General features: G+C 36.7%; 2 protein-coding genes and 1 pseudogene across 2 annotated transcripts; all 3 read left to right on the top strand.

Annotated features, from left to right (window-relative positions):
* Positions 1–882: 882 nt before the first annotated feature.
* LOC128040597 (senescence-specific cysteine protease SAG39-like) lies at positions 883–2210 on the top strand (annotated as a pseudogene).
* A 9810-nt stretch (positions 2211–12020) lies between these two features.
* Positions 12021–13450, top strand: LOC128040596 (senescence-specific cysteine protease SAG39-like). The gene is made up of 2 exons (XM_052629712.1): positions 12021–12491; positions 12608–13450. Exons 1-2 carry the CDS (start codon positions 12053–12055, stop codon positions 13195–13197), a joined length of 1029 nt encoding a protein of 342 aa, XP_052485672.1. The 5' UTR covers positions 12021–12052; the 3' UTR covers positions 13198–13450.
* Positions 13451–15772: 2322 nt separating this feature from the next.
* On the top strand, positions 15773–17103 carry LOC105779898 (senescence-specific cysteine protease SAG39). Its single transcript, XM_012603874.2, is given in 3 exon segments — positions 15773–16265; positions 16382–16573; positions 16576–17103. Coding segments are annotated over 3 exon segments (1023 nt in total). The 5' UTR covers positions 15773–15829; the 3' UTR covers positions 16971–17103.
* The last annotated feature ends 1556 nt before the right edge of the window (positions 17104–18659 follow it).

The following is an 18659-nucleotide window of genomic DNA, read 5'->3' as shown; positions in this document are numbered from 1 at the left end:
TTCTGCAAAGGAAAAAGTAAAATTGTTAACCGAATACCTACCCTGTCATTTACCCTCACCCCGTTCAATTTACACCATGGCAAATTTAATAAACCATCCTCCCATTGAAATAAACTATACTTAAAGTTTAAACTTTATATGAAGTCTAATTCTTTTGAGATATATGGTTTAAACTTTCTATGAAGTCTAATTATTTTGAGATATATGGTTTCCTTTTCAATAATATATTTTCAAAACCAAAATTAAGTACTCGCAATGAGTGTTGCACTCAACACTTTTGAGCGATTTTCAAACTCTTCATATCCTTCACCTAACAACATTAATTCTAAGCCTATGAATACAGTTATTTCTAGCTCTAGCTACGAAGTCCTTGGTGTTTCTATTCCCATCCTTCACGCACTTGGACCTCACCTTTTATCTCCAAATGGACACTATATCATTACGCAATCCATAGGTGTTTAGTACACTCCCTCTTCTCCAAAGTCCTTCCTCGCCTAAGTCCCTTTCATTGCCCAAACCATTTAAGACTTCAATTAATTAAATTATAAGCACATACATAGAGAGATGGGAGCATAGGTTTCTAGTATATCTACGGATGTGTAAGTAACATTGTTAGAAAAACCGAAAAGCTAATTTATTTCAATTCATAAGAAAGGGTGTCCATTGCCTACTTGAAAAATTGGTTTTTGGTTCTTTGTTTGATAGTGACACCAAGGCTAGATACTTCCTCACAGTTAGCGTGCCTTTCCATTTTTCCAATTTATCAATAATACGATAAACTATAAGTCTTCCAGATCAACTTAAAAGCTGGTTCATTTAATTTATGAAAACAATTCTCATATTGGGTCTTCATCACGCAGCAGATAGCCAAGAATAGATGGAGAAAAAATAGGACTATACATATATGTCCAGGAATTCATCACATTTGGTGTGCCTCTTCATTTTTCTATTTCATCGCAAACTCTTCTTCCACCATGGCTTCCAAACACCAGCTGCATCATCATTTCACTTGTTTGGCCTTACTAATCTTCATATTGGGTGTATGTGAAGCCACATCCCGCGCTGCTCTTGAAGATGCATCCATGTACGAGAGGCATCAACAATGGATGGTCCAATTCGGACGAGTTTACAAGGACACCAACGAGAGGCAAAAGCGTTTCCAGATTTTCAAACAAAATGTGGCACGCATCGACTCTTTCAATGCTGCCAACAACAAGCCGTACAAGCTCGGTGTGAACCAATTTGCAGATCTTACCAACCAAGAGTTCACTGCTTCTCGAAATGGGTTCAAGGGCCATATGTGTTCCAACACGGCTACCACTTTCAAATACGAGAACGCCACCGCATTGCCTTCTACCGTGGATTGGAGAAAGAAAGGAGCTGTTACACCTATCAAGGACCAAGGCCAATGCGGTCAGCTCTAATTTCTTGTTCCCAGAAACATTACTAAAATATTACTATGCTTTCTTCTTTGTCTGTGTTGTGTTCTAACTATGTGTGTGTCTCGATCATGCGATGCTGATATATAGGACGCTGTTGGGCGTTCTCGGCCGTGGCAGCCATGGAAGGGGTTACTAAGCTGACAACAGGAAAGTTAATTTCCTTGTCCGAGCAGGAACTGGTGGACTGTGACACCAAGGGTGAGGATCAAGGCTGCGAAGGTGGTCTAATGGACGACGCATTCCAATTCATCGAGAAAACAAAGGCCTAACAACCGAATCCATTTACCCCTACAAGGGAGTCGATGGCACATGCAATACCAACGAAGAAGCCAACCATGCGGCTAAGATAAATGGGTTTGAAGATGTGCCTGCCAATAGTGAAGATGCATTGCAGAAGGCCGTTGCCAACCAACCTGTTTCTGTTGCCATCGATGCGGGGGTTCGACTTCCAGTTCTACTCGGGTGGTGTGTTTACAGGAAGTTGTGGCACCGATCTGGACCACGGAGTGACGGCTGTTGGATATGGAGAGGATGGTGGGACTAAGTATTGGTTGGTGAAGAACTCTTGGGGCAGTAGCTGGGGTGAAGAAGGCTACATTAGGATGCAAAGAGATGTGGATGCAAAGGAAGGCCTTTGTGGCATTGCAATGCAAGCATCCTACCCTACTGCATAAACATAACTTAAACCATAGTTGCCTTTTCTATATATTCCCATGTTATGAATGTTATACATGCTACTCTACGTGAATGTACTATGAACAATGTAAACACACACTTTGATTGGCATACCCCAGGCCCATTGTCTATATATATAGATGCTACTCCATATGAACGATGTAAATATAGCATACACATATTAAGGAGAACCCCAATGTCTATTAAAAATAGTCTAATAATTTTAAGGGTTGACTTAATTATATTCCAAAATCAAATATATATGAAATATATTTAGGATAAGAATGTAAATGAAATCAAATGATTATATGAAATCAAATGCAAGAGGCAATAAACCCTAGTGTATACTAGGGCATGATGTCGCCCCTTAGTTCTATTTTAAGTAGAATTTTATTTTCTATTAAAATATTATTATTTAATTAGACGTTATTCAAACAAAACCCTTGTACTATTTCTCTATAAATAGGAACTATGAGTTAACCTCTTGACATACACTTTTTGAGCATCGATATTCTATTGAAAAATAGTGGCAATTTAGTTTAAGAATAAATTCAAGTTTTCGCAAGAATACTCATAGTTATCGGTCTATATAGAGAATTAAATTTCCTCTGAAAAGTAAAACAAAGTTTTCATTCTATGCACTTATTAGATTGCCTTCGCACAAAGCAAAAATATAATTTTGGTTGTATTTTATTATAAATATGATAAGGGCTCGATTTTAAGAAAAACTTCCATTACGCCTAAAACCACTGTTTTCTAAACTGTTTTATTAACAAAAATAAGTTCCTTTCATGAACAGATTAGTGCTCTCTATCTCTTGTACATAAAACAATAACTAAGTCCCCAATTTATAAGCATTATTCAACTTTTATAATTGAGTTAGTATGGTTGCCTTGAAACATTGAAATTGGACCCCAATTTGACTTCCTTATTAACGCATGAAATAAATTGAAAGATATCTTCTTCACTTAAACTTGTTCGATGTGGTATTTCTTTAAAAGAAAAAGATTATACTAGGAGTCCTTTAAAATAATTTGGCTTTACCAATTCTCTTCATCAATCATAATCTCAAAATTTATGCTTAATATCCTTAGAAAGATGCATAAAGGTAATCAAGATAATCGAGTCAAAATATGCCAGCAAAATAAATAAGTTACACTACATCTAGTTGCAAAGTGAGTCGCAACTAACAAAGATAACCGATGTGATTAGCAACAATTGTTTTTTTTTTTTTGCACAATAAAATTGATGACAACAATTAAACAGAAGCTATTATTTTAAATAGACATAATAAAAATTTAGCCCTTAATATTTACTCATTTTGTAAATTTGCCCCTAATATTTTTAAGGCCACTTTAGCCCTCAACCTTCAAATTTTAGTCAAATTACTCATTTTTATTGAAAAACTTGCAGAACTGTTAAAATTTTAATGGTATTGATGTTGTAACCTACATAGGAGCCTACATGTACTTCATTGCTAACGAGGATAATTTTTCGGAAAAAAATTATGAACCCTTTTTTAAAAAAATCATCAAATTTTAAATTATTATTATGTGAATTTTTTATAAAATAAAAATGCACTGCCTCATAAGTTACAACATTAATGATGTTGGGACTTTAATTATCTAAAATGTGCTTTTGTTTTTTTAAAATGTCAAAGGGGGAATTGTTAGAACTTTAATTAATCTATGTTTCAGCTATTAGCACGGACTTAGAATTTTCGCCTCCCAATCCGTGCGGCCTTAGGCAGTTTCTTGCTTCTAAAACGCCTAAGTCAGCCTAACTCCCACAATATGAGGATTCAATAGAATTCCTCTTTAAAACCAACACAAACGAAAGCAACTCAAAGCCAAACAAAGATGAACGAAGAATGAAATAAGAAGAAGCCACAAAATATCAAGAACACAAGAGAGAGAGTGGTTTGAATGAATACTCTCAAGAATTCTTATTGCTCTTCAAAACTCAAGTGATTTACAATGAGGCGAGAGGCCTCTATTTATAGTAGAGCCTCCCCAAATCCAACGGTACAGATCAAGTACATCAACGGCTAAGATTGAAAGGTATCTACAAATCAAATCTCTAAGATTAGTAAATCATATCTTCTAAGATTACATATCATATCTACGATTGCATATCCTCGAAGATTATGTTTCCATATGTGACAAGCTTGTAGATGGGGCTTCAATCTCTTCAAGCAATGGGTCAGTCCGATCGGGCCAAATGACCACCTTCCCACTTGATGGATCACACGAATGTGTCATGGTTGCGAGCCCCCATACGTAACCAATGACATTCTCCCCTACCGATTCTAGCGACGCCCTCGTAGCGTCCTCCGTATGGTACCGATCTATCTTGTCTTGGAATTGCCATAAGGCTTCGGCAGGTTCCCAACTTGTCTCACTATCGGGAAATCCCTTCCATCAGATTAGGTATTCATGCTGCGGTCGATAGTACTTTTGTCTGATCACACGATCCACCTCGATGTTTTCGACCTCTCTATCATAGGCGACTTTTACCCCCATTGGTGCTCGTTTGGACTCATTTCGTTTTGGGTCTTCTCCATCTTCATGGAATCACTTAAGCATACTTACATGGAACACTAGATGGAGTTTGAGTTTTTCAGGCAACTCAAGCTTATAGGCCACCTTGCCTACCTTCTTCACAACTCGAAATGGCCTCTCATATCGTCACACAAGCCCCTTATGCAACCCATTGTGTCGCAAAATTAGGTGCAGTTTAGCAAGGACTGAGTCACCAACCTGATATTACACATCCCTTCAATTCTGATCCGCCTACTTCTTATTGCGCTTACTTGCCTTGTGTAGACAAGCTCTAGCTAAATCGTTTTGCTCTTGTCAATCTCTCGCAAATCGATAAGCTACTGGATTCAGTCCCGCATAACGAGTTGCAACAGTATTGGGTGTAAGTGGTTGTTGCCCTGTCACTATCTCGAACGGACTTTGGTTTGTCGCCCCACTTCATTGCAAATTGTACGAAAATTGAGCCACATCCAACAACCTTGGCCAATCGCTTTGTGTGGCACTCACATAGTGCCAAAGATACATCTCTAATAACGCATTCACTCGTTCAATTTGCCCATCAGTTTGTGGATACATGCTAGTTGAAAAGTTTAAGTTTGAGCCCATTAACTTGAACAACTCCGTCCAGAAACCGTCCCGTGAATCATCCATCTCGATCACTGATGATAGACTGTGGTACTCCCTAATATTTTACCACATGTCTAAGAAACAAGCGAGCTGCCTCCTCAGCAGGACACTCGTTGGTTACGGGGATAAAAGTTGCATACTTCGAAAACCTGTCCACCACAACAAAAATACTTGCAAATCCATCAAATTTAGGCAAAACCACAATAAAGTCCATGGATAAACTCTCCCTTGAGCGCTCCGGAATAGGTAAAGGTTGTAGCAAACCAGCAGGAGCCTTCAACTCGATTTTATCTTGTTAGCACACCAAAGAAGTCTTCACATAAGCCTTCACATCGTAACCGATGTGATGCCCATAAAACTGATCCTCCAAGAGAGCCAAAGTGCGGTGTATACCCGGATGGCCAGCCCATCTTGAATCATGACATTCTTTCATGACTTCCTTTCTCAAATTCCCATGTTGAGGCACATATAGACGTTGTCCCTAGGTGTATAGTAATTCTCCCTCGAGCCAAAACCGCCTCGTTTTTCCACCTTTGGCAAGCTCAATCAAATTTTTAGTCGTGGGATCGTGGGACAACCCTACTTGAATGCGCTCCAATAAGGGACTATTGAGTTGGCTTATCGTTACAAATTCCATCTTTCGGCTAAGCGCATCAGCCACAGTGTTGGCACTCCCCGGCTTGTACTCCATGCTAAAATTAAAATCCGCTAGGAAAACCTGCCAACGAGCCTGTTTGGGGGACAACTTTTTCTAGGTTAGGAAATAATTATTTGCAACATTATCAGTGAATACCACGAACCTGGAACCCAACAAATAGTGCCTCCATGTGTGCAAACAATGCGCCACAGCAATCATCTCTTTTTCTTAGACCGTGTATCTTTATTCTGTCTCATTAAGCTTTCGACTTTTGAAAGCAATTGGATGCCCTTCTTACATCAATACTCCCCTAATTGCATAGTCTGAAGCATCCGTGCGTACCTCATACGCCTTTGAAAATTCCAGTAATGCAAGTACAGGTTCACTCATCATTGCTTGCTTCACTTGGTCGAAGGCTTTTCCGCACCGAGAGTCCCAATTCCATAATTTACCCTTTTTCAACAAGTCCGTCAAAGGTGCAGTGATCTTGGATTAGCCTACAATGAAACATCGGTAGTAATTTGCTAACCCAAGAAAGGACCGCAACTGCTTCACCTTAGTTGGTGGCTCTCAATCGGTAATTGCTCGAACTTTGCTTGCATCCATTCGGATCGTGCCACCTCCCACAATATGGCCTAAAAATGGCACCTCTCGTTGTGGAAATGAGCATTTTTCCTCTTTGACATATAGCTCATTTTCTCATAGGACTTGGAACACCTCCCTTAAATGTCCCACGTACTTCTCAAGCGTCTTACTATACACCAGAATGTCATCAAGAAAAACAACCACAAAATGATCTAAAAAGTGTTGCAATATCGTATTCATTAAGGTGTAAAATGTGGTCGGAGCATTTGTCAACCCGAACGGCATCACCAGGAATTCAAAAGACCCGTACCGAGTCACATAGGCTGTTTTGGGCTCATCCTCTTTGACTACTCTCACTTGGTGGTACCCCGATCGCAAATCTAACTTAGTAAACCATCTCGCGCTACCAAGTTAATCGAACAAATCTGCAATAAGAGGAATGGGATACCTATTCTTCATAGTGATCTTGTTTAAGGCCCTATAGTCGATGCACAATCTCAAAAACCCATCATGCTTCTTTTGGAACAACACTGGCGCACCAAATGGGGATTTGGAAGGTCTAATGAACCTGGCATCTAAAAGTTCCCTTAACTACTTCTGCAATTCCTCCAACTCAAGCAAAGACATCTGATATGGTGCCTTTGCTGGCGATTCAGTATTGGGCAACAACTCAATCTTGTGATCCACCTCCCTCTTAAGTGGCAACGTTTTGGGCAACTCCATAGGCATTACATCTTGAAATGACTTCAACAACTACTTCACATCCTTTAGAATTTCCCCCTCGAATTTCTCATCCACATTGTCCTTTAAGGTGGCTAAATAGGAGACTTCATTTTTATGTACTCCTTTGGCAAATTGGATTACAGACAATGTTTTTCCTTCCATGCTTCCCTTTCTTTTCACTCGCACCATATATCGATGGTTCGAATCGAAAATCGTCATGTAATTCTCGGAAAGATGAATATTCGTATTAAGTCGATCAAGTAAGCTTAATCCGACCACAAAATCATAATCATCAAGTGGGATTACCTTATTGGTTGCCTTATCGGTCCACTCGTCAAGCCTGAGTTCCACTCCTTTAGCCACACCCATCATGGGAATGCTTTCTGAGTTTACCATTTTGATTCGACTCGAACCTTCCTCCATTTTGAGACCGAGTTCCTTTGTCATCTTTTTGGACATAAATAAATCGGACGCACCAATATGAACAAGGGCATTCAATCTTCTGCCCGCCATGATGATATCCACAAACATCAGCCCATTACTCGACTTATCTTCGACACCACCCAATATCGTACTAAGACTTTTGGTGTCATAATCGACCTCTCTGCGCGCTTCCATGGCATTGAAAGAAACTTTCTTTGGACAAACCCTCATCCTATGTGGGCCTTGACAAAGATAGCATTTCATTGGCCCTTTCTTATCCCATGGTCTACCTTCATTAGCCCTTGGGGCTTCGCCATTCTTTGCTATTTGATCTTTGTCTCCCCTACCATTGCCTTTGGGTCTTGGCTTGGGCTTGGAAGCATCACTATTGTCAAACTTTCTCCCCCAACATCGTAGAAGTATTCTGCCTCGACCATGGCTATGGTCAAATTAGTGATACTTAGGCGACGCAACTCTTGCTTAGCCCACATTTTCAGCCCATCATCAAACCAATAAAATGCTTCCTTCTCATTCAAGTCTGAGATCTGAAGCATCAACTCACTGAATTCCCGAACATAATCTCGAATGGTGCCTTGTTGCGTAAGTCGGCGCAACTTAGCACGAACCTCCTTTTCAGCATGTTGTGGATAAAACTGCTTCTTTAACTCTCTTTGGAACTCTTCCCAAGTCCCAATAGTCATTCCTCCACATTTCTCATCAATGGCTCAATCAATAAAATTGCAAGGGTTTATAATGTAATTTGACAATAATTAAGTATATTGGACGGTTGGGGGAGATTTTTAGTTGAAATTAAATTAAATAAAGTAATTAAAAATATAAAAATAAAAACCATCATATTGCAGTTAGTATTTTTACAACTGAAATAAGAGAAACAAAAGCTTGAGGAGCCATTGTTGATAGCTTTAGGTTGACCAACATTAGATTTATGCATATCAAGTTGTTGACTTAGGCAAAAATGAAAAATTATCAAATAGTCTTTGATATTTAAATCATTACAATTTTGTCAAAAAAGTTCACACGACTTACATGATTTCAAATTCGTTGTTAAATTATGTTAATTACTTATATATATAATCTAATGTAAGTTGGAATCAGACTATTCAGTAATGAAATTAGGTTGAATTGATTTGTTGAGATAATTCCGATGGATCTAGTAAAAGTCTCATATACAAGATTAAATATTGATTCCAGACTAGACCGAGCTCCAGCATTTGTTGCAGACTCGGATATACATGTGACGCAGGTTTAGTCTGGACTGGTAATTTATTTTCCTTTTAAAGGTTTAGCCTAGAGCGATAACCTTACATGTATTTATAGCCCTACCCAATCTATTTTTTGTGTTGTCAAAGGTTTAGCCCGGACGGGTAACCTGACATATATATTTCTGTATTTGATTAACTCGGACGAGCATCAGATGAATTTGTGATGTTAATGTGGATGAAATATAAACTTTGAATATATGTATGTACATTACTTATTGACCTGGAATTGTTGAACTATGTCATGATAGGGAAAATATTTTGAATAGCTATTTGCGTTTAACTATTAAATAAGTAAAGTAAGTTATTGAATTGAATTATATGAACTTACTAAGTATTTTATATACCTACATTTTTTTATGTTCTGTAGATTTTGGACATTCTGAACGTGTCAATCGGATCAACAGTAGATTTTTGAAGTTTGAAAATGTGGACTTGTGGCATGTATATAGGATGTCTACTATGCAAATTAATGATCATGTTTTAGTACTTTGGTTATGAATAAGATTATAATTAACCTTGATATATTAAGTGCTTGGTACCTAATTTACATTTAGTAAGTTGATGATGTTAGCCAATATTTGAATGACATTATGTGTAAGTTTAGGTAATAGCATGACTTGATATTGAATGTTGGTAATTGTTAATGTTTGGAGTGAATGACTTGAATGGTATAAAATGGTTAAAGGCATGGCTTAGTAAGGTATGCTTAAATTGTGAAAATAGATTCTTATGTTTTGGGTCACTTATTGAACTTTGATTATTAATATCTTAGTTAAAGTAATGATGATTGTATAAGTATGATTAGACATGAAAAATCTTGGTATGAATGATTGATGGTTCATGATTGAATTGTGGTCCCAAATGAGGCATATTGGTTAAGCTTAGATTGAATTTTAAATTAGCATGTTTTGACATGTTTTAATGAGGTTTGAATTGGTATAAATAGATGTAAATGGTACATCTTGATTTCTAAGAAAGAATGGATGACATTGCTCGAGTTTGAAGCTGCTTTGGGTACGCACGGCCTGTGACATGGTCCGTCACACGACCATGTGCCCCACACGATTGTGTGACACGGTCTATAACACGAGTGTATGCTCTGTTTAAGTTCTCCTGATTTTAGGTCCACACGAAACCAGTTGGTTACATGGTCTGGAGACACGACTGTGTATCTCCTCCTACACGGTCTAAGCTCTACTACAGGGTTTGGCCATACGGCCATGTCCCTACACCACACAGTCTCTGCCCTGTCACACGGCTTGGCCACACAGTCGTGTGACCCATATTTTCACTATTTACCTATATTTTTGTAAAAGTTTCAATTTAATCCAGAATTATTCTTGGTTTGTTTAAATGTTTCGTAAGTACGAATTAGGTCCCGATATAATTGAATAGTGTGGAAATGATCTTTTTGTCTATGTTTGATTGATTGGTGAACATTATTAACTTTTATAGTGGTAATATCTTATAACTCGAGTTCGGCGACTGGACCGGGGGTATGGGGTGTTACACTGCGAGTTAGAGGGAGACTTATTTTCTTATTGTTGGTTATTTTTTAATCATTAGCTAAAATGTGTTTTTTTTTTCTTCAACATGTCAAAAGGTGAGATTGTTGAACTTTAACTATCTATGTTTCAACTGCTACATGCCATGTTAGAACATCACTTGATTTTATTTATGCAGGTTATTTATTTTTATCCCTTTGTAGAATTTGAAGAGAAATGAAGTATTTTTTTAATGGGCAGCAAATTTATCCTTCTTCTTTAAAGTCTTTTGACTTAGTATTACTTGGAGCCAAGGATGATTTGAATTTGCTTGGAGTTTAAGGCTTTGTTTCGAAAATCAAAATGGAGATTTTGTGTGGACAATTCTTTTATTTTATATGTTCATATATATCCCTGGTTACTTGGAGAAGGTGTCGATCTCATACTATAAATAAACTATTAGTTTTATGTTTAACTTTAATAGGTAGAAGGAAGATCAAAATCAACTTTTTCTCTGGTATGTCCATCAAGTAACCGAATAAATGAAAAAAGAATGAAAATTAAATATCTTAATTACTTTAAGTTGAGTCTTCTAATTTGAGACTTAAATTTGCCCATATATTTGAACTAAAATCTTACCATATACATATTTCGGCATTCGTCTAGACCAATTCATACTAGCAACACCCGCTCTCACTTTTTGGAAAGGAAAAAGTAAAATTGTTAACCGAATACATACCCTGTCATTCACCCTCACCCCGTTCAATTTACACCATGGCAAATTTAATAAACCATCCTCCCATTGAAAAAAACTATACTTAAAATTTAAACTTTCTATGAAGTCTAATTCTTTTGAGATTTATGGTTTCCTTTTCAATAATATATTTTCAAAACCAAAATTAAGTACTCGCAATGAGTGTTGCACTCAACACTTTTGAGCGATTTTCAAACTCTTCGTATCCTTCACCTAACAACATTAATTCTAAGCCTATGAATACAGTTATTTCTAGCTCTAGCTACGAAGTCCTTGGTGTTTCTATTCCCATCCTTCACGCACTTGGACCTCACCTTTTATCTCCAAATGGATACTATATCATTACGCAATCCATAGGTGTTTAGTACACTCCCTCTTCTCCAAAGTCCTTCCTCGCCTAAGTCCCTTTCATTGCCCAAACCATTTAAGACTTCAATTAATTAAATTATAAGCACATACATAGAGGGATGGGAGCATAGGTTTCTGGTATATCTACGGATGTGTAAGTAACATTGTTAGAAAAACCGAAAAAGCTAATTTATTTCAATTCATAAGAAAGGGTGTCCATTGCCTACTTGAAAAATTGGTTTTTGGTTCTTTGTTTGATAGTGACACCAAACATAGATAATTCCTCACAGTTAGCGTGCCTTTCCATTTTTCCAATTTATCAATAATACGATAAACTATAAGTCTTCCAGATCAACTTAAAAGCTGGTTCATTTTAATTTACGAAAACAATTCTCATATTGGGTCTTCATCACGCAGCAGATAGCCAAGAATAGATGGAGAAAAAATAGGACTATATATATATGTCTAGGAATTCATCACATTTGGTGTGCCTCTTCATTTTTGTATTTCACCGCAAACTCTTCCTCCACCATGGCTTCCAAAAACCAGCTGCATCATCATTTCACTTGTTTGGCCTTACTAATCTTCATATTGGGTGTATGTGAAGCCACATCCCGCGCTACTCTTGAAGATGCATCCATGTACGAGAGGCATCAACAATGGATGGTCCAATTCGGACGAGTTTACAAGGACACCAACGAGAGGCAAAAGCGTTTCCAGATTTTCAAACAAAATGTGGCACGCATCGACTCTTTCAATGCTGCCAACAACAAGCCGTACAAGCTCGGTGTGAACCAATTTGCAGATCTAACCAACCAAGAGTTCACTGCTTCTCGAAATGGGTTCAAGGGCCGTATGTGTTCCAACACGGCTGCCACTTTCAAATACGAGAACGCCACCGCATTGCCTTCTACCGTGGATTGGAGAAAGAAAGGAGCTGTTACACCTATCAAGGACCAAGGCCAATGCGGTCTGCTCTAATTTCTTGTTCCCAGAAACATTACTAAAATATTACTATGCTTTCTTCTTTGTCTGTGTTGTGTTCTAACTATGTGTGTGTCTCGATCTTGTGATTCTGATATATAGGATGCTGTTGGGCGTTCTCGGCCGTGGCAGCCATGGAAGGGGTTACTAAGCTGACAACAGGAAAGTTAATTTCCTTGTCCGAGCAGGAACTGGTGGACTGTGACACCAAGGGTGAGGATCAAGGCTGCGAAGGTGGTCTAATGGACGATGCATTCCAATTCATCGAGAAGAACAAAGGCCTAACAACCGAATCCATTTACCCCTACAAGGGAGTCGATGGCACATGCAATACCAACGAAGCAGCCAACCATGCGGCTAAGATAAATGGGTTTGAAGATGTGCCTGCCAATAGTGAAGATGCATTGCAGAAGGCCGTTGCCAACCAACCCGTTTCAGTTGCCATCGATGCCGGGGGGTTCGACTTCCAGTTCTACTCGGGTGGTGTGTTTACGGGAAGTTGTGGCACCGATCTGGACCACGGAGTGACGGCTGTTGGATATGGAGAGGATGGTGGGACTAAGTATTGGTTGGTGAAGAACTCTTGGGGCAGTAGCTGGGGTGAAGAAGGCTACATTAGGATGCAAAGAGATGTGGATGCAAAGGAAGGCCTTTGTGGCATTGCAATGCAAGCATCCTACCCTACTGCATAAACAGAACTTAAACCATAGTTGCCGTTTCTATAAATTCTCATATTATGAATTTCACACATGCTACTCTACGTGATTGTACTATGAACAATGTAAACACACACTTTGATTGGCATACCCCAGGCCCATTGTCTATATATATAGATGCTACTCCATATGAACGATGTAAATATAGCATACACATATTAAGGAGAACCCCAATGTCTATTAAAAATAGTCTAATAATTTTAAGGGTTGACTTAATTATATTCCAAAATCAAATATATATGAAATATATTTAGGATAAGAATGTAAATGAAATCAAATGATTATATGAAATCAAATGCAAGAGGCAATAAACCCTAGTGTATACTAGGGCATGATGTCGCCCCCTTAGTTCTATTTTAAGTAGAATTTTTATCTTCTATTAAAATATTATTATTTAATTAGACATTATTCAAACAAAACCCTTGTACTATTTCTCTATAAATAGGAACTATGAGTTAACCTACTGACATACACTTTTTGAGCATCGATATTCTATTGAAAAATAGTGGCAATTTAGTTTAAGAATAAATTCAAGTTTTCGCAAGAATACTCATAGTTGTCGGTCTATATAGAGAATTAAATTTCCTACTGAAAAGTAAAACAAAGTTTTCATTCTATGCACTTATTAGATTGCCTTCGCACAAAGCAAAAATATAATTTTGGTTGTATTTTATTATAAATATGATAAGGGCTCGATTTTAAGAAAAAACTTCCATTACGCCTAAAACCACTGTTTTCTAAACTGTTTTTATTAACAAAAATAAGTTCCTTTCATGAACAGATTAGTGCTCTCTATCTCTTGTACATAAAACAATAACTAAGTCCCCAATTTATAAGCATTATTCAACTTTTATAATTGAGTTAGTATGGTTGCCTTGAAACATTGAAATTGGACCCCAATTTGACTTCCTTATTAACGCATGAAATAAATTGAAAGATATCTTCTTCACTTAAACTTGTTCGATGTGGTATTTCTTTAAAAAGAAAAAGATTATACTAGAAGTCCTTTAAAATAATTTGGCTTTACCAACTCTCTTCATCAATCATAATCTCAAAAATTTATGCTTAATATCCTTAGAAAGATGCATAAAGATAATCAAGATAATCGAGTCAAAATATGCCAGCAAAATAAATAAGTTACACTACATCTAGTTGCAAAGTGAGTCGCAACTAACAGTATAACTGACAGGATTAGCAACAATTGTTTTTTTTTTTGCACAATAAAATTGATGACAACTAGGGGTGAGCAAAATTCGATTCGATTCGAAAAAATCGAAAAAAAATTCTAATTTCGAGTTAAACGAATCGAGTTATTCGAGTTAATCGAGTTATTCGAATCAACTCGAATTTTTTTTTCGAATTTCGAGTTCGAATCGAGTTGAGTTTTCGAATTCGAATAACTCGAATAATTCGAATAATTCGAATATCAAATTATAATATTTTACAGTTTTACCCTAAACTCCCAAACTTTTTTACTTTTCCCTCAAAACTTTTACTCCTTCCCACTTTTCCCCCAAAACTTTTACTCCTCCTCCTCCCAACCCCCAATCTACCCAAAATCAATTTCTCACCAAAATTTTACTCTTCCATTCATTTTTTTTTCAAAATTTTACTCCCAAAAACCCTCAAAACCTTTTATTTTCCCCCAAAATTTTTACTCCCTCCCACTTTTCCCCTAAAACTTTATATATACTATTTATATATACTATTTATATTATTAAATTAAATTTCACATTTTATATTATTTATATTATTGAATTGTTTAGTCATATTGAATATTTATATTAAAATTGAATTCTTAATTATGCCATAAAATATTCGTGTTAAAATTTTATATTGGTATCAATTTCAAATTTTATTTTTAAAATAAATTTTATTAAAAATCATATTTTTATATTTAATATATTTTAATTCCAAAATACATAGTGACAAGAATCCGAAGATAATTGAAACAACTAAGCAAACAAATAAGCTAACCAAGATATAAAAATTAATAAATAAATTATGAGGTGATGAAAGTTAATAAAAATTTGATTAAGGTGGACAAATTTTATTACGATGGGTGACAATGGTTACAAGGACCCAAAATTATTTTTAAAATTTAACTCGAACAAATATATTCGATTCGATTCGATTCGAATTCCATCTCACTCGACTCGATTCGAGAAAACTTCAAATAAAGTTAGGATGATAAAATGAGATTCGAAAACTCGATTAACTCGAAAATTTTCGATTCGAATCGATTTGATTCGATCGAATGCTCACCCCTAATGACAACAATTAAACAGAAGCTATTATTTTAAATAGACATAATAAAAATTTTGCCCTTAATATTTACTCATTTTGTAAATTTGCCCCTAATATTTTTAAGGCCACTTTAGCCCTCAACCTTCAAATTTTAGTCAAATTACTCATTTTTATTGAAAAACTGGCGGAACTGTTAAAATTTTAATGGTATTGAAAACAATTCTCATATTGGGTCTTCATCACGCAGCAGATAGCCAAGAATACATGGAGAAAAAATAGGACTATATATATATGTCTAGGAATTCATCACATTTGGTGTGCCTCTTCATTTTTCTATTTCATCGCAAACTCTTCCTCCACCATGGCTTCCAAAAACCAGCTGCATCATCATTTCACTTGTTTGGCCTTACTAATCTTCATATTGGGTGTATGTGAAGCCACATCCCGCGCTGCTCTTGAAGATGCATCCATGTACGAGAGGCATCAATGGATGGTCCAATTCGGACGAGTTTACATGGACACCAACGAGAGGCAAAAGCGTTTCCAGATTTTCAAACAAAATGTGGCACGCATCGACTCTTTCAATGCTGCCAACAACAAGCCGTACAAGCTCGGTGTGAACCAATTTGCAGATCTAACCAACCAAGAGTTCACTGCTTCTCGAAATGGGTTCAAGGGCCGTATGTGTTCCAACACGGCTACCACTTTCAAATACGAGAACGCCACCGCATTGCCTTCTACCGTGGATTGGAGAAAGAAAGGAGCTGTTACACCTATCAAGGACCAAGGCCAATGCGGTCTGCTCTAATTTCTTGTTCCCAGAAACATTACTAAAATATTACTATGCTTTCTTCTTTGTCTGTGTTGTGTTCTAACTATGTGTGTGTCTCGATCATGTGATTCTGATATATAGGATGCTGTTGGGCGTTCTCGGCCGTGGCAGCCATGGAAGGGGTTACTAAGCTGACAACAGGAAAGTTAATTTCCTTGTCCGAGCAGGAACTGGTGGACTGTGACACCAAGGGTGAGGATCAAGGCTGCGAAGGTGGTCTAATGGACGATGCATTCCAATTCATCGAGAAGAACAAAGGCCTAACAACCGAATCCATTTACCCTACAAGGGAGTCGATGGCACATGCAATACCAACGAAGCAGCCAACCATGCGGCTAAGATAAATGGGTTTGAAGATGTGCCTGCCAATAGTGAAGATGCATTGCAGAAGGCCGTTGCCAACCAACCCGTTTCAGTTGCCATCGATGCCGGGGGGTTCGACTTCCAGTTCTACTCGGGTGGTGTGTTTACGGGAAGTTGTGGCACCGATCTGGACCACGGAGTGACGGCTGTTGGATATGGAGAGGATGGTGGGACTAAGTATTGGTTGGTGAAGAACTCTTGGGGCAGTAGCTGGGGTGAAGAAGGCTACATTAGGATGCAAAGAGATGTGGAAGCAAAGGAAGGCCTTTGTGGCATTGCAATGCAAGCATCCTACCCTACTGCATAGACATAACTTAAACCATAGTTGCCGTTTCTATAAATTCTCATATTATGAATTTTACACATGCTACTCTACGTGATTGTACGATAAACAATGTAAACACACACTTTGAGTGGCATACCCCATTGTCTATATATATACATGCTACTCCATATGAACGATGTAAATATAGCACATACATATTTAGGAGAACCCCAATGTCTATTAAGTCTAGCTATAATTTTAAGGGTTAACTTAATTATATATCAAAATCAAATATATATTAAATCAATTTATGATAAGAATGTAAATGATTTCTAAAATTAAATATCAAATGATTATATGAAATCAAATACAGGAGGCAATAAACTCTATTAGGGCATGACGTCGCCCCTTAGTTTTACTTTAAGTAGAACTATATTGTTTATTAAGGTATTATTATTTAATTAGACATTATTCGAACATAACTCTTATACTATTTCGGTATAAATAGGAACTATGAGTTAACTTGCTCACATACACTTTTTGAGCATTGATATTCTATCGAAAAATAGTGGCAATTTATTTTAAGATTAAATTCAATTTTCGCAAGAATACTCATAGTTACGGGTCTATATAGAGAATTAACTTTCCTTTTGAAAGTAAAAAAAAGTTTTCATTCTATGTAGTTATTCAATTTGTTGAGTCCACGATCAAAGCAATTCAGAGTTCGAGAGTAGCAGAAAAGATCAACCGGTTGAAAGTCGGGAAACCACTTAGATTGCCTTCGCACAAAGCAAAAATATATATCATAATGGCTCGATTTTAAGAAAAAACTTCCGTTATGCCTAAAAACATTATTTTCTAAACTGATTTTACTGAAAAAACTCTATCTATTGTACATAAAACATTAACTACTCTATCTATTGTACATAAAACATTAACTACTCTATCTATTGTACATAAAACATTAACTAAGTCCCCAATTTATACGCATTATTCAACTTTTATAACTCAGTTAGTATGATTGCCTTGAAACATTGAAATTGGACCCCAATTAGACATCCTTATTAATGCATGAAATAAATTAAAAGATATCTTCTTCATTTAAACTTCTTCGATGTGGTATTTCTTCAAAAAAAGGAAAAGATTATACTAGACTCCTTTAAAATAATCTGGCTTTACCAATTCTCTTCATCAATCGTAATCTCAAAAAATTATACTCAATATCCTTAGAAAGATGCATAAAGATAATCAAGATAATCGAGTCAAAATATGCCAACAAAATAGATAAGTTACACTACATCTAGTTGCGAATTGAGTCGCAACTAACGGTATAATTAACAGGACTAGCAACAAATTTTTTTTTGTCTGCACAAAAAAATTGATGGCAGCAATTAAACGTAAGCCATTATTTTAAATAGACATAATAAAAAATTTAGCCCTTAATATTTACTCATTTTGTAACTTTGGCCCTAATATTTTTAAGACCACTTTGGCCTTCAACCTTCAAATTTTAGTCAAATTACTCATTTTTTATTGAAAAACTGGCCAAACTGTTGATACTTTAATGGTACTAATGTGGTAACCTACACAGAAGCCTACATGTACTTCATTTCCAACGAGGATAATTTTCTTCTCCTCTGCCTGTGGTTTTTTATTCTGAAAGGGTTTCCACGTAAAAAATCTGTGTGTTTTTTTTATTTTTATTTCTCTTTTCCTTGTGATATATTGTCA

Source organism: Gossypium raimondii, chromosome 4, assembly GCF_025698545.1.
Source record: "Gossypium raimondii isolate GPD5lz chromosome 4, ASM2569854v1, whole genome shotgun sequence".
In the NCBI taxonomy this organism is placed as follows: domain Eukaryota; kingdom Viridiplantae; phylum Streptophyta; class Magnoliopsida; order Malvales; family Malvaceae; genus Gossypium; species Gossypium raimondii.
Note: the sequence above shows the minus strand (reverse complement) of the source record. Positions and strands in the feature narration are given on the sequence as shown.